We start from the raw sequence: 16808 nt of genomic DNA on the forward strand, positions 1-16808 counted from the left end.
TTGGAGGTGCCTTCAACAATGAAGCCCAAACAATTCATTCGCGCTCCTTAATTTGTTAGCATGTCGTATATTGTTGCCCGGACTCTTGACGTTCGGCCACACCGAGTTTGGCAGTGACGGAGAGGCGCTTCGGTAAACTAACATCGTCCTGCCGTTCGTCAACCCAGCCGGATGTCTTCAAGTGGGACCCGTGGGCGAATTAAACTTTTCACTTTGGGGGATTGGGGAAGGGAGTTACGGCGCCAGATGAGGCGAACGCCTATCCGGTGGACTAGTCGGAACATTAGCAAAAGCGAAGGCTGGACTTCTAGCCGCCGCCAGGGTTGATTTATACAAATGTTCCTCTCCTTTCGAAAATTCAATGTGATATTCCAAAATCTGAAAAATTACATCAGCTTAGAATTCCTTCTAGAGCACTGACGTGTAGTTTGCTTCCGCTGTTATCTAGATAATCTCAATATTTTCGCGATTACATAAGTCCATTAAACTTAGATACGAATTGCGGTCCGGTAGTGATAGGGTGGTGCTTCAATTTAAAGAAACGCCGGAAAAAAAAACTAGACACACACACACACCTCGGAAATACGGGAGTCTTAGCCACGTCTCCTCCGTTTCAGGGTGTTTTCAGTCCGAAGCAACAGTCAGCACGGGGTTTTCACACAGAAACGACACGCGACACGATCCCCCTTCAGTCTGTAGAAAAGCATTCACTGCGCAAGCGCTGCCAGCAGACAGAGGCAACATGATGGGCAATACTTAAAAAAACAATCCACTCTTAGCGACAGGCGTCATACGCAGCTTATCGCCTGGATCTGAACACTCCGTAAGACGTCACTGACAAAAGGCCCTTGCTTCTTAACAGTACTCCAACAAGTACTTTCTTCTCAGTCGGTGTCTCAGCCAGTTTCTTTTTCTTTTCTTGATCACTCCCAGCAGTTTTCCCCAAAAATCTTTTTAATATCGTTTTGCTTCTTAATTTGTCCCTTCCTTTTTTATGAGTTTTGGTTTTAAGTGCACTTTATGCACAGGAAGTCTAATCAGGACTGGGCCTACAGTTCAAAGTGGGATCCGAACCCTTGTCACAATCTATCCATTTCACACATTCCATTGTTCCCCACAGCCACATTTCTAAAGCTTCTAGGTTCTTTTCCTCACTTTGTTGTGGCGTCAAACTTTCTAATTTGCTTACTGGTCGAAAATATTTGAATGCAGTGTGCGCGTTGCGGCTCACAATTTAATTTCTCTCTCTTATTTTACGAAAGCAACCCGGAATCCGAAATGTAGCCCCTGCAGCGAAACTACCCTTTTCTCGATGATGTACAGAGGGTTGCATACAGACAAGGCGTTATCGACACAAAAATGTAGGCCAGGGGTATACACATTTCAGTTTCACGGCGCCGTTAGTGTTTAAAGATTTTCCAGATTTTCCAGAATGTAGGCCTATCTAATACTTGCAACGCTCTGTTAGTGCTGTTAGGTTGATTGCCTTAAGTAAAAAAATAAATACACACTTCGAATTCAGAAATATTTTATATGTAAAAAGTACTAAATAAGCACATATTTGGAACAATCATAGTGAAGATATTGGAACATTTCGCGGCACACACAGCCCTCGAATGTTTTAAATGTGTGTGGGGGGAGGGAATATATTGAGCCACACCTCGTTCAACAGGCCCTTTATTTAGAAACAACCTTTGTGAGATACATTTTGATATGAGCAACTGGTTTCTAACAAGCGCTCAAAATCTTAGTTTTGCAGTATTGTAACTTTGCATTAGGGTAAAAACCCAGTCTGCGTATTAAACTTCCTGATTTGAGGTGGGGGAGGGGGGGGGGGTGATATATTCGTAATTCAGATGTAAACATGAAACACTTTCGTCATGTAACAACTATAGTGTGAGTCCATATTAACAGGGTGGCTACCCAGATAAAATTCAAGTGCAATCTCATATTTTGAAAGCGAAATTTTCGAGAAACTCAATGCGAAAATTTCAAATGAATTTGTATTAACACTTTACACTATTTTTTTTTTCACAAACAGTAGGTGGATAACTTAAAGACGACGTTGAGTTTCTCCGAGTTCGTTTTTTTATGTCCACATTATGCACAGACAGGCTCATCCTTCATTTTCTATAAATTCAGTTAGGGCTTTGGTTAGCAAATAGTCTCTTGTAGCTAATGTCTGTTTATTTCGTGTCGTTTTTAATATTGCCTCCCGCTAGGTGTATCTATTTTGATTATTCCAGTCCCTTCGATCAGATTAATGAAATTATCTCCTTTCTCCATTTAGAGATATGTTCACAACTTTCCCCCTCCACCCCTCGCATGGAACTTACTTTCCACTCTCTCCTTGGCCGTTCACCAACACAAATCCGTCCTGTGAATTGCACGGCTTATTTTTGGAGCCCCGCACCAAGTTTATGGACGGCTTTTAATACGTGAGAAACGGCAAGGCAGCTGCAGGCGAGACTATCCCTTCGGAATATGCTTTCTCTTTGTGCGATTCACACAAACAGTCACGCGTGCCAGAGGGGGTAACTGTCCCCCCTTCTTCTTTTCTGCCTACCCTTTCCCCATTGGAGTCCGTGAAGGCGATTGCCCTGGCTGTATGCTGAGTTGCGAAACGAAATTATGGCCCTAAATGCAACCCCCACTGCAATTAATAAATTATTAATAACAAGGCACCACAAATGGTTTGTTTCGTACTGCAGTTGTTGAGGAACATAAAGCTCCTCAAACAATAACTGTAAAAGGAACTATTACTCGAAAAACGTAACTGAGTTCCAGTTATTGATACTCAGCACATAAACTTTCCTAAATTAAAATTAACATGAAACGTCATTGACATTGTAATCGAAAAAATCGTTGGTTAATAAATGTAGTTCTATTTGTTTCTTCAGTGTTCAAAAAACGTTTCTGACCAATAAAAAAAAAATTAACACAATTCTAACAATACATACAGTACATTGCAAAATAATTCATGTAACCAGTGTAATGTGCATAGTGATGCAAAAGTCTCCTTTCCACACAAAAAGGGTTCATGATAAAGAGTCGGAGCTGAGACTAGTATTTTAGGCGGGAGGCCAGAGAAATCTCTCGCGAACTGTTATGAAACGGAACTAGGTTCATCTAACCTTTTTTGCTTAGATTCATCAATACTTTCACCTCCTGGAATATTGCAAATTCTTCCTGAATCCCCCTGTATGCACGCCACATAATTAAAAGTTACAAAGTATTATGATGGACGTCCATTCCCCCTGAAAAAGGTAGCACATCTCTCTTCCTTTTAGTCGAAATTCTTTAGGCAAATTATTTTTGGCAGACAAAAGTTTAGAGAAAAACATAAAAATAACATATTTACGGAATACGTGTTACCTACGTTATTGTTTACTTTTTCATGAAACCAGAACAAAACAGGGACGCTACAATCTAGTAAAGCTCTTTTTTATTTTCCTACGGGGCAAACCACTACATATATAGTAATGAAATTACGAAAGGTGCACACAAATGTCGACTCCTTGCGATTCGAGCGCAGGGTCCCTACAAAGAAGGCCAAGCATTATTGGATTAATGATCCACTTACCCCAATTCATAAAATCAATCAATCAATCCCTTTGGAGGGGGGAGTAGTGGTATAGCTATACAATTTACAGGGTGGTCGAAAAGTGTGAGGACACCAGAACTAAAAGTTGAATGACATACTGTTCCGCAAAACTAACAATGTAGGTTTGTAATGGAGGTGAGGACAAATGTTACATGGCGCATGACGATGACGGCCGCCATCTTGAATTCAACTTCAAAATTTTAAATGAGGAGGTGATATATCAAATCTGGCTAGAATTTCAGGAGAAATGCAATGTTTGACGTATCTTTAACCAGTAAAAAGTTATTAATGAATTCTTGTACCCATTTCCTCCATTCCGAGGTATCAGAAAAAAGCATTAAAATGTATCTTACATGCATCAGTAACGCATCGAGATCATACTGATGTCTAAGGAGAGAATTTTGCATGCCATTGCACATGATTTAATCAGGGATATTCCCGAAGGGTTAAATTTTGTGATTGGTTGTTTCCAACAATTACAAAATGACGCTTCCACTGGAATGAAAAGTCCTTTTATGTCCATAAGGAACTTAATAAACTGAAAATGCGACACTTGTCATCTGATAAGTAATTTTGCACAGAAACTCTCACAACATTCCCGTAGTGTTGTGGTGTTCCATACTGTTGAAAAAAAACTCTGAAGTGCCTTGTTCCATAAGCAATGATGAAAAAGCCTGTTTATTTAACAAATCCAAGTAACCCTCAGCATTTAAGGTTCCGTCGATGGAAAGTGGACTAACCAATCGCGTTCCAAACACCATGCCACACCATTAACTTACCGGCACTAACCATTCGGCTGTGATCTGTCCAAAATGGGTTATACGATAAAAATCTTTGAATATCCTGTTTATTAACTTCCTTATGATCATGAAAATTAGCCTCATCACTGTGAAGGACTTTTTATTCCAGTGGAAGTGTCACATTGTAATTGTTCGAGACAACCAATCACAAAATTCAACCCTTCGGGAATATCCCTGATTAAATCATGTGTAATGGCATGCAAAAATTCTCTCCCTGGACATCAGTATGATCTCGATGCGTTACTGATGCGTTAGATATTTTAATTCACCGCTGCATTTCTAGTGAAATTCTAGCCGGATTTAATATGTCATATCACCCCAACCCATTTAAAGTTTTGAAAGTGAATTCCAGATGGCGGCCGTCATCGTCATATGCCCTATAACATTTGGCCCCACCCCTATTACAAACCTACATTGTTAGTTTTTTGGACCACCCTGTATATCCTTAGACAATTATTCATTGTTCACAGTGCAATTATTTCTGTTCTCCTCAGTGTGCTTCCTGATAATTGCCTCTGTGCGCCCTTCATAATGATAATTAAAATATTTGAAGTAGTATAAGCTACATAGTATGGACAAAAATCATCCAGCATCTTGCTACAATTAAGCACTGCTTCTTCCATTACCCGAAATTCATTACCTACTGGCCATCATCCTCCCTTCCTACATGTATAAATGCACACTGTCAAACTCTAAAAAAAAATACACTAATCTTAAATATAAATAAATATGTCAAAAGTTGACATGAGATGAAGATAAAAGAAATGCAGGATATATTACGTTTGCACATTGCCATTAACATAGAAGTTCGAAACTGAAGCATGTAATGTAATGTACCGTAACATATCAATTATGATGTTCAAGTGGAATGCAAATCATGAAATGTGGTGAACATGAATGTCATAATTGGTCTAAGCAGGGGTAGAAAAATACAGAATGCCCAGTTTGCCATAGCACCTGAATCTTTATATTCAGTTTTCAATTTTTTTTTTTTTAATATTTCAACTTTGCTTACAGAAATTTCCATTAGCTTTATATAAATAATGAGTACAGTAAGTCTTCTATTAATGTTTGAATGCTTCTTGTATCACGTATATTATTAAATCAGAATAATGAACAGCCATTATAAATCTTTGGACTGTTGCTAGCTGAATTTTAAAATCTGCAAAAATATGGTAAATTGGCCATACATTATAATATATTGCATAGTTATTCATGATGTTACTGATCGAGCCTTTACTAGGAAGGGCACTCCAGTGCTTTAAATCCAATCTTGTATTAATCAACAAATTAAATGTTTTGAGATCACATTTCAAAATCTATAACTTTATCGTAATTGGATTAATCGTTTTCCCCCCTTAATCCCCCCCCCCAAATTCCTGGCTCATGAGAAAAAAGGGGCTAGGGGCTTTTACTTTTACTCTTGTCTACCTATGAGTCTAAGCATTGTTTAAAATTAACGGTCACGAGATTTGTATTTAGCACTTATCTCAGTTCAGTACACTATTGTTTTGGTGGTTTTAGAATCATTATACTTATGACTACAAAATATATGCATGGTATGGTTATTTTTGTCCTGCATTATGGCTGTACAGTCTAAGGTGAAAGCTTTGGGCTCAAGATATGGAATGTGTGCAGGTTTGAGTCTCCCGGGGGAAGCATAACAACTTTTCCTGAGATTTCCGCCTGTGTATGGGCCACCAATCATCGTGACGAAATTGGGGAGCTATGAATGAGAAGGATAACTTGGTCATAGAAAACTTACAACTTCGACTAGGGGTTTGTCGTGCTGTCACCGATTTGATGATCTCTCACCTCTGGTGGTAGTGAGGCTGGAGGTAAGTAGGTAGGCACTGACCCTCACAGGTCGAACGCCACAGAATATTATGTGGTTATATTTGGTACAGGAACACGTGGTAAACTACAATACGCTGTCATGCCTACTATAGTGCGCGTCAAATCTCCTGCATATGGCGATAGCCAATAGCAGCGCACTGCAGCGGTGCCATGTCGAAATCTCACACGGAAAGAGACAGCGTGGTCGAGCGAAATGCCTTGTCACGGAGAGCACGGAACATTAGATAATATAACATATAATAAACTTAATGGGAGAAAAGAACATACCTGATTAGGGACTGCATAATTATTTCAATATTCTCAAGGTGGAAGTTGTAGAGCCTTTGTAAGATATTTTGTCCCGTAAAGAGTACGTTATCTTTTTGGTAGTAGAAAATTCGCCACGATCGTAAATTTCAAAGACTGTTCTACGAACTACGTCTTTTTTCAAAGTCATCTAAATTTGTCGTTCTTTTCTGTATGTTAATGTGCTTTCTAGTCTAGGTTATTGAAACATTGGAGCAGGCCCCGATCCACATTGTTTTGTCCTCGAACATATCCGAGAAACGGTAGCTTGATTCACACCACACGCTTGAGCTGTTAGATCCTCGCACTTCTTAAAGTCAATTTTACTTCTTTGTTCGTCACTCGAACACTTTTTTTAAAAAAAATTGTACACCTGAAAAATCACCTGTCGTGCCTGGCTTCGTACAACACTGTATTTTTCCCTCTTCTCTCGCCATCACTACCACTTGGTTTACTCAACGACATGCTGCACACACCCACTAAACACATGAAAAAAAAACGAATAATGACGGTATCCTCTTCGTCAACTTCTGCCATCACTGGGAACGAACGTGCCCTGTTCCCTTAGCTAATCGGAAAGTTTCAGAATGCAACAGGAACGAAGGGAGAGCAAAAAGGATACAATGCAAATACGTTTATAACAACATTGCTTCTACAGAGGGAACGGTATAAGCTACAATCACGCTTGTTTTTCGTACATACTCGCAAATTCATTATCTTTCCATCTGTTGAACTACTGACACTTGAAATAATCTATTTATATCCGAGCGTCAGGTACACGATTTAGTAGCGAGGTGAAACAGCTTCTGAACTAGGCAACGCCGCACGTCCGTGATTCGCTGGTGCTGTTCAGTCGTTCAAGGCCATATGCAGGAGATTTGACGCGCACTCTAGAGTCTTATCTAGTGCATTCAATAGGTAATATCAATGTACTGTATTGTAGCAATGTGGACTGTATGGGTATACAGGCCTTCAAATGTTGATTGGAAGCACAATTAAGGCAATGTAAACTCGTGAGTGAATTATGTCGAATTTTATTTACAATTGACACAACACTGGGTGAGTGAAATTTACAAAATGCGATTTAGAAGATTAAATGCAGGAAATATGTAAATTGATAATTGGTGTGATGCCTAAACATTTCTTGCAGGCAAGCCATAGGTCTCCTCAAAACACTTCCAATGTGCTAGAAATGAACCAAAATGATGCACCAAATATTCACACTTGAAACCAAAAGGACAAATAGGTGAACTTATCATGAAAAATCAGTAATCGATAAAACATTGAAGAGAGGGAAATAACCTCTATAAAAAGGCAAGGTCCCTACTCATGGCACTGCGCCATGTACACACATAACAGGGATGTGGAAGTGGAGCCTCACACACATTCACCCTCTCGACCACTGTGGGGATGATGTCATCAGTGACATTCTCAAGCCACTTCTTACTCCTGTTATGTAATAATTAGAGGATGAGTGAATTCCAGAGCTGCTTTATATAGTGTCAATGTTGGAAAAATTCACACCTGAGGTTATTCACTCTGGCTCTCATACATGGCAGACAGGCACACTATTGACTGGACCACAATGGCTCCCAAATAACCTCCATGCTATACGTTAACTCTGGAAGATACAATCGCAAGATTTTTGCATGATAAAAAGTTAAAATTGTTGGTTTGCTCACACATTCTGCTCAGTTTGCTGAAATCCAAGTATTGAAAAACATAACATTAACATTCCTTCTAGATCCTACCATTCAGGCATGTGGTAAAATTTTTAAACAAATCCTTGATCACAACCACAAATGGGATGCTCTTGTTCAGATTTCTGTGACAACTATCACATTCTTTTCTTATTATAAAAGGCAGAATAGACAGTTTCAACTGATAAATAAAGGAATAAATGTACCCTGTGGAAAACGATGTCAAAACTATAGATTTTCATCTTTTAAAATATGATAAAACTAGAGTGAAGAAATATTATTAAAATGACAATAGTTCTCTCAGCATTTTGGTCCTAAAATATGAGGAAATTTTTTTTCCTAGTATTGTTTCGTATTTTGCAATTTAACACCTGGTGCCTATGATTTTAGTTTTGATGCCTAAATGTAATGCTCCAGTTTCGATCCTTGATTACAGATAAATTTAATAACTTGACGCACAAAGAAAGAACTGATATATTCAAGAATACTTGTGCACTTACCTTTTGAACAAGCCACTTCTCCTTCTTCATGCGTATGTTTCTCAATCAGCAACTTCTCCTCTTCTTCAAGTGGTGACGGGGAGCGGGATGGCGAGCGCTGGGACTCGATAGGAACTGAACACTGAAGAGAATCATCTGCATCCAATAACGATGAGGGAACATCCGGAAGAGATGCAGTACGAGGAGGGGGATGATCTGGAGGCGGTGGGGGCTGATAAAATGAACGAGGACGCTGCGACACTTGTTTCGTACCTTGACACGGCACTTGTGTCCTCGATAAAACACTAGGAGTAGGTACACGTGTTCGTAATGCTGATATGGTACCTCCACCAGAACCTATTTGGATCTGAAGCTGGGACTGGTAACCTTCCTTTGGATTGTAAGACGATGTGGAATATGTGAGGCTGGATCCTGCCGAGTGAATGTCAATAGGAGGTTGAGGTTCCGATGACGGCGGACGCAACATAAGATTCACCGAAGTGAAGGGTCGGGGACAACGCACTGTGTTGGGATCCAAATTCTGATCCTCAGGTCTAAAACCCTGATTGCCCATGTAGTGAGCCGCAGGGTGTACAGTCAAAGAAGTCATGTGGCGGTTTGGAGGTGCCTGTTCGGAGTTCGAGATCATGTTCACGTTCACTTGGCATGCTGGTCTGGGAACGTACGAAGCACTTTGTGGGTCATAGCTTGCATCACCTGGGGTTTGGTACTGTGGGAAATGTAGTCGGTGAGGGCCTGGCATGCCACCTGGATGGTGACTGCCCCTTATGCCACTTGAGCTGAAACCAGGAGCACCATTGAACATGTAACCACCTGGGTGGTTGTAAGCAGATAAGGGAAATGATTCAAAAGTGGTTGACATCACAGGTGCAGACTGAGGTTCTTGAACTCTTATACTAGGCCCGTGCATAGGCACCCCTATGTCACTGACACGTCGCCCAGGAACTTGAAAAAACTGCGGGCCGATCATCCCACTCAATCCACTAATATCACCACCATACGAGAACACATTGCTGTTAGGAGGGTCACTAGGAAAATTCGGCACTGCCCCGGATGCACCCGCATACCCTCTGGGCATTCCACTTTCGAACTGTGAATATACATCACTACGCACACAATGTCGCGCACTTTCACTGCCGGACACATGCCTTCCAATCACACTGCACTGGTTGTACGTGGTACTACTTGCACTCATTGTGTTTTGATTGAAATCCTGAATTTCAGAACTTGTGCTTGTAGGGTAAGAAAATCCATATGTGGGTGGGTTAATCTGGTTGCCACTGGCACTGGGATTGTTGCAGATAGATAGTTCCTCCATGCGACTAGAGACGTTCGTTCTGCTGTCGTTCACAGACGCATACATTTTTGCTATTTGTGCTGCAGGGTAGCTATACGTGTAGCAACGGCTCTCCTGAGATAGGATTTCCTCACATTTTTGCCTATTGTGATAATTCTGGAGGAAACAAAACAAAAAGAGGCATTAGTGAAGTTACAACTCAACATTACCTTTACAATGAAAAATATCTCTAGTTTTCCATTATTCATGACCAGAATTAACTGTTCGAATTAAATTAATTAAATCTTTTTTTTAAATAAAAGAACATTTATATTTACCAACTCAATGTATAAATTATTAATTTTTACTAATGAGCTACGAGGTGTACTGCAGTACTGGAAAGTTAACTTATATTTCATAGAGCTATTAGTGTAAAATTATATGCAAAGGCATGACATTTTCTATTCCGGAGATAAACTTCATACAATGACAAGATTGAGAACTAGGAATGTTTCACATAAAATTCTATGCTATGTACGAACAGTACACTTATATGTTTGTAAATTCAACGACTGTTTAGAGTTTTATGTACTGCTGTTCTTGAGTGTTTACTTATATTCTAATTTAAAAAAAAGTTTGAAAAATGAAGTTGAGACAAAACTGAAAGTTCTTCATTTTTTGTTCCAGATTCCAAATATATTACATAAATTAGTCATAAACAGGAACAGTGCAAGAAATGTTATGAGCCACCAATGAAATGCAGTGAAACTGTGAACAAAGCAACACATTTATGATGATGCTTCCATTACTGGAATGTAATGCATGATATTCAAAAGTTTCATACAATTCTAACTAAACAACTGACAGGTATGATTTATAAGTTGACACATGCTATGTGCCATGGCATGAAAAGAAATTGAGGAAGTAGGGAGGAGAGTTAAATTTTGAAAATAAAAATGATAATAATATGCCCTTACTTCCTAATATTTTTCCATTAATATCAACCCCCCACATACTAACATTAATGCAAAAAATAAAGTATGATTCATAGCAAAACAAATATCTTCCAATGAAAGCATGTATCTTCATAGAATTTAAATGATAAATGTTCCTGTTCTACAAGATCTTAAAGAAATAGTAAAAGATAAAAGTTTCAATTGAAGTTAGTTAATAATAGATAAGTTCTAATAGCCAGCAAAAAGAAAAACTAGTTTGTACATGCATTGCTTGAAGGTTAGGAACAAGACAATTCAGATCATTCATACACAATCTAGACTAAGTTAGTTTGTATTAATAATACCCAAAAAGTGTTTTGTTAAAGGGAAGCACTGAAAGTTAATTTAGAACGAATTGCAGTATGCTGTGAAGACCCACTACTAATAAATGTTCATTAAGGTTTGCTGATGAAACGTTTTACTGAAATAGCATACAAATTCAAATTCTTGAAAAATTACGTCAAGTATAAATAAATATAATTATCTGTAAACTCATAAGCAAATTTGGGTCGAGTTGAGACATGAGAAATCAGGAGGGGTGCTCGAATTGTCATAATGCCACCCCTTATAGTCAATGCAATGCAAGAACCTCCATTGAATGAATAAGGACAATGGCAAATATGTAACTAACATCCAAATGACGACCTATTTCCAAGCATTGCAGTTCTTATTATCTTTTCCATTTTCTCCCCACCACAGTTTTTGCTCTTGTGCAATGATCAAAATTAGCAGGCTTGAGTTCCAAAATCAGTTTGTAATTAATGATTTGAAATTTAGCTTTTATTGATGTCACATAACCAACGATTCTAATTTCTTTGGACACACAATTTGAATTAACTTCTTTGTTTGTGTTGTCTTTGTGCCATACTAGCCTAACTGTAATGATGAGAATGGAATTTTGATGGAATACCAGAGAGAAAAACCACAAATAATGCTTGATTCTTCTTTATTCTGATCTCACCAAAATGTCTCACCTTTCGAGACATGCAGTTAAAGGTTGTTTTTAGTATATTATCCCTTGCTATGAAGTCCTAAATGAGACAGAAATATAAAATTGATTTATGCCATATTGGGCCATGAAGACAACTTCCTGGATTCAAATCCTGGGCAATGCAAGTTTACCTAATTTTGTTTCCTTTATAAACTGTATCACCATTTCGTCATTTATCATAATAATAATTCAAATAGAGAGGCAGAAAACCAAAGTAAAATAAGCAAATTCAAATAAAATTTAGCTTTATGGTGTAACAGATCTTTATGGGTCAAGGCTTGCCTACAGTTTTTGCTTTGAATGATGGGTAGTCAGCACACGTGAGTTCCATCACCATTGTTATCTGAAATTATTGATTGAAGCATGCCTGTTTTCAAGTAGTTCCACAACTGTCTTCACGGTCTTGGATAGAAACCCAAACTTTGGGTTTTCCTCCACATATTGAACACGGAACCCCTAGTTCTAATGCATCACAAACAATAAATCAGTGAAGAAGAAACTAACAATGGTTTGGAATGTTGGAATAACTGGAATTGCAACCACACGAAAATCTTATTTTTGAGATTTTTTTTTTAAAATCTTAGTTTAAACCCTAACCATTTTTGCTCATGACCTTACAAACATATACGTAAATGTTCACTGTGCCTTGTTATACATTCAATCATCTGAAAATGAAGGGGTCTTATCAAGTACAATAATATCCCATGTAAATTACATTCCTTCATTAAGTTATGTAATGATGTAAAAATGAATTGTCTGTTTACTACTAAATTAAAATATTGCAGCCATGCAAAACATATAAAAATAATTACAACAAGCACCATGATGCAATAGGAAAGTTGAAAGAAAGCAGTAAAAAAAAATACTGAATAGAAGAAATATGAACACAGCTTCTTATGTGTTGATTGATGAAGCAAATTTTATGTTGAATACTACATCAAACAACAGTTTATTTGTTTATTTAAAAGCTGCTGTAATGTCATACTAAAAAATAGTTTATCATCAAATGCAATTTAATACTGGAACTCTTGAAATAAATCTATTATTACTATGTGACAAGTAGCAAAAGTAAAGCTTGATGTGACAATCATTTTAAAAAATCTTCATACATTATCTCTTTGAGACAAAGAGAGCACAAGTTTACAGGCTTCCAATGTCAAAAGCAGAGGGGAAAAAAAGTTTATGTTTAGTACAAATGAGCTCCATAAAGTAAGTGAACACTATTTTATCTTGAAAGATTAATTTTAAATTATATTATTTTAAAAGATTTAACGAAAAGACTATGAAGAAAATTCCTGAAATAATAAAATTTATGTTAATGCAAAATAGCATGCAGGGACAAATAACTACAACAATAAAACTACTACATGACTAACAAGAAAAGTAATAAGAGTACTGATACTACAGTTACTGTTCATGTCTAGGCAATTCATTTTTCTCATCCATAAATGTGTATTTACTTAAATTTCTTCACAATCGTCTGTGTTACAACATTCAATCACTAAATTTGCGTATTTAATTTTGCAAGGATCAATTTGGAACATAAGCAATAGTTACGTGTAAGTCATGAATTAATTATCAAAAGAATTTAAGTGTGTGGTGATATGTTTATTGATAATCCCATAGTGTATAAAAATAAATTTAATATTCACACAAACATTCCAATAATCTTCAATGTATTCTATTATATGGTGTTTATTAATTTAACAGTTTCAGTGTGCAAACCTTAATATTAGTCAACAATCTACCTACTAAAACAAATGAAAAGTTTCTATTTTAAATATATTTGAATTAAAAACATTCGACATCCACAAGCTGTCATTTTTTAATAATTAAAATGCTCATGTGCATTTATACCTTATACACAAGAGTACAAAATATCCAACACACAAGCTAAACTCAATGTATTTTTTTTAATTGCAAGTTTAAGCCAAGTTTTATGCCATTTGTAATCACTTACAAAGTCGACTCTCTGCAAAGGGTCGTGGTTGTTCCAAATGGTGACGTTAAATTCTTCAAACATCACTTGAATCCACTAAATTGGCATATTTGTTCTTCAACTCATCCCCATACTGTCCACTAACAACAGCATAAATGATACGAGTGAAAACACTATATGAAATTAGTACATTATTTATGCATATATTTATGAAGAAAAATAACTTTATTTAGATGACTGGTGATAAATTATTAAGTAATCATCTGACTATGCTAATGAATTCCGAACTGAAAACAAGGATATGGTGTCGAAAAATATCAAACATGCCAAAACACATCTGCATATAATTTGGTACACCTGCTACCTGTCTAATACACTCACTGACAAGTCTGTCAGGAACTTCCGGGAATTTTTGTTTCAACTCGTGGAACAACTGCATGATGGATATATTAAACCGTTCAGCCATATTTATCTATCGTCATTGTTATATTCCATATGAAATCTCTCATCTTCTGGGCGATTTCACTTATCTGGTCATGTATTCATCTGCAAGAAGAGGAAAAAAAATATGCATCAGGAAAATTATAGCAATGAAAACAGCTGGCACATGGAGGGAAATTCATGCAGTTTAAGTGAAAAGGTAAAAGAGAAATTAGCAGTTTAAGTGAAAAGGTAAAAGAGGAATTATCACAATAGCAGGAAAATTTGAAGGTACCCGACACACACATTAAATTCAAGCTCGTAAGTATGTAAAGAGTGTGCATTTTCCTTTTTTATTATGTATAAATTATCCCCCTTCCAAAAAAGAAAAAAAACAATTAAAATTTTTTAATTTGACTTGGGAACAGTTAAAACCTTCCCATTACCACCCTTCTTTTAAAATCATTGTTTGTAATGCTCTGAACTTGGCATTACAGTTGTATGCATGGGCGTCCGGAAGGGGGGGGGAATAAAAGTCAACCAAAATTATATATTTCACACATATAATTTCATTTCAGCCACAATAATATGTGTTAATTATTGCACGAACATGATAAATTCAAATTTAAGCAATGGTTTTTGAGGGAACAACACTAATTCATTTTACAAAACCAAATTCCTCGACTTTTCCAGATTTTCAATTTTTCAGGCCGCTGTTTAGTGATTTAACATACTAATAAAAGTTATATCTTCAAGTTTACAATATCAACATTGTTCTAAGTAAATGAGGAAATATTCCCAAAAATGAAACCAATTGGAAGAAAAAGTGAAATGTTTCTAGTTTTTAATCCTGACTAATTTCCCTGTATTTTCCAGGTTTGTGAACGTTTTTACAAAATTCCCCAACATTTCTAAGTTTCTAGGATTCCCAGCTCAGCGTATATTATGAGAAGATCCATGGTGCGACTCTGTAAAATGATTTGATACATATAATTACAAAAATTTACGGGCACAGTCTATTTGGACAACCACTGAGCAAACGTTAATTTTGTGAGCTAGGCCAGGATGGATCTTCAGGCCTAAGTGAGTTGACAGCTTGTTTCGAAAAAGATTGGTTGAAACAGAGCTATTCTCTTTTTCCATGACATTCCTCCACCCCTCCTACTCACTTTAAATTTAGTTTTGGGCTGAAGCCAAAAAAAAAAAACGCTGCTTATGCAAATGTACTCTTTAGGCTTACATAGATAGCCCAAATTCATTGAAGGCTCTTGCAAGCACCCTACATTGTTCAAGGTGGGTGCATGCTACGGTACGGCGTCGACTGGTCATACAGTGGTCATCGTCCTTCCCAGGGTTGCCAACCCATATTTATAACACTTCCCTGAAATTTTCAATTTCTCAGTACACAAACAACGTTCTCTATATTCACAAACATAAATACACTGAAATGAACTGAATTCAATAACAACACATGTAAAACGCATGTAATCTAAAGAAAAACAAGTGGAAGTTAAATAATAAACACCCGCAACCGTAGGCTAATCGGGACTGGACCTACAATGTTTCGTTCCCTAACAAATTATCGAATTATATTCTGCGGAAACTGGTGTGCGAGTTTAAAAGCATTTACGAAACAAAAGCAAGTCAATCCACATAACTATTTCGACAAATGCAGGTACATTATCGGCCAATGTTCAATTGTCATATAAGTGAGAGAGGTAAAACTATAGTAACCAAGCTGTACATTTTCGGAATGCTTATTAGATTTTCTACAACTGCTACTAAGAACCATGTTCAAGATAACACTTCCATTAAAAGTTGTTGAGTTCAAATTTTACGTTCTTTCTCACTGTTAGTGAGATAAAAATGTGTGTAGATCTGAACTGATAACATGAGAAATCGATTTAACGAAAGCCATAAGTTATACGAAGCTTCATTTTGGAGACAGAAGAACGAAAATGACGGCGCCATTTTGTTCCTTCAGGGAGCGTGACACTCCGTGATGTAACAACACGTTGAGAGCCTTACCAAGGGGCATTTAATTGGGTGACGTGTGGTCGGTTCGTCGGGTCCCATCGCCGCTCATTTCTGACTTTGGAGACCATTGCTCTCAAGTAACTCCCCAAATGTCGTCACGATGCTAGGAATCTCCGTGAAGATCAAAACAGAAACTTTGGAGCTTCCCCCGGTGGTTCGAAACCGGGACCATTCGCACCAACCAAAGGAGAGAGCGCTCGCTATTTGACTACATGGGCGCTCAGGAATGCATCTCATGTTGTTATTATTAGAATGCCAAAATATAGGCTACGTTGCCCTCTTATCATTATCAACTGTTGCCTGAAGTAGCACTTAGGGTGTGAAGAACATTGGAGAAAATACGCTGCAAGAACATAAACAATGGGAGTACTCGGAAACGGAAAAAGGAACATAATAATAATTAA

General features: G+C 37.4%; 1 protein-coding gene across 7 annotated transcripts in view; it reads right to left on the minus strand.

Annotated features, from left to right (window-relative positions):
• LOC145997412 (TGF-beta-activated kinase 1 and MAP3K7-binding protein 3-like) overlaps nt 1-16808 on the minus strand; it is a 213881-nt gene that overhangs the window by 91078 nt on the left and 105995 nt on the right. For 5 of the 7 annotated variants that reach the window (XM_083134435.1, XM_083134434.1, XM_083134436.1 and 2 more), the window contains exons 2-3: nt 14312-14493; nt 8747-10199 (exon numbers count right to left, since the gene is read on the minus strand). In XM_083134435.1, the coding sequence (XP_082990561.1) occupies nt 8747-10199; nt 14312-14413 (1555 nt within the window). In that variant the 5' untranslated portion in view covers nt 14414-14493. The other 2 variants (XM_083134437.1, XM_083134433.1) reach the window with 2 other exon arrangements.

This window comes from Lepisma saccharinum, chromosome 13 (assembly GCF_977018435.1).
Source record: "Lepisma saccharinum chromosome 13, izLepSacc3.1, whole genome shotgun sequence".
Lineage (NCBI taxonomy): Eukaryota > Metazoa > Arthropoda > Insecta > Zygentoma > Lepismatidae > Lepisma > Lepisma saccharinum.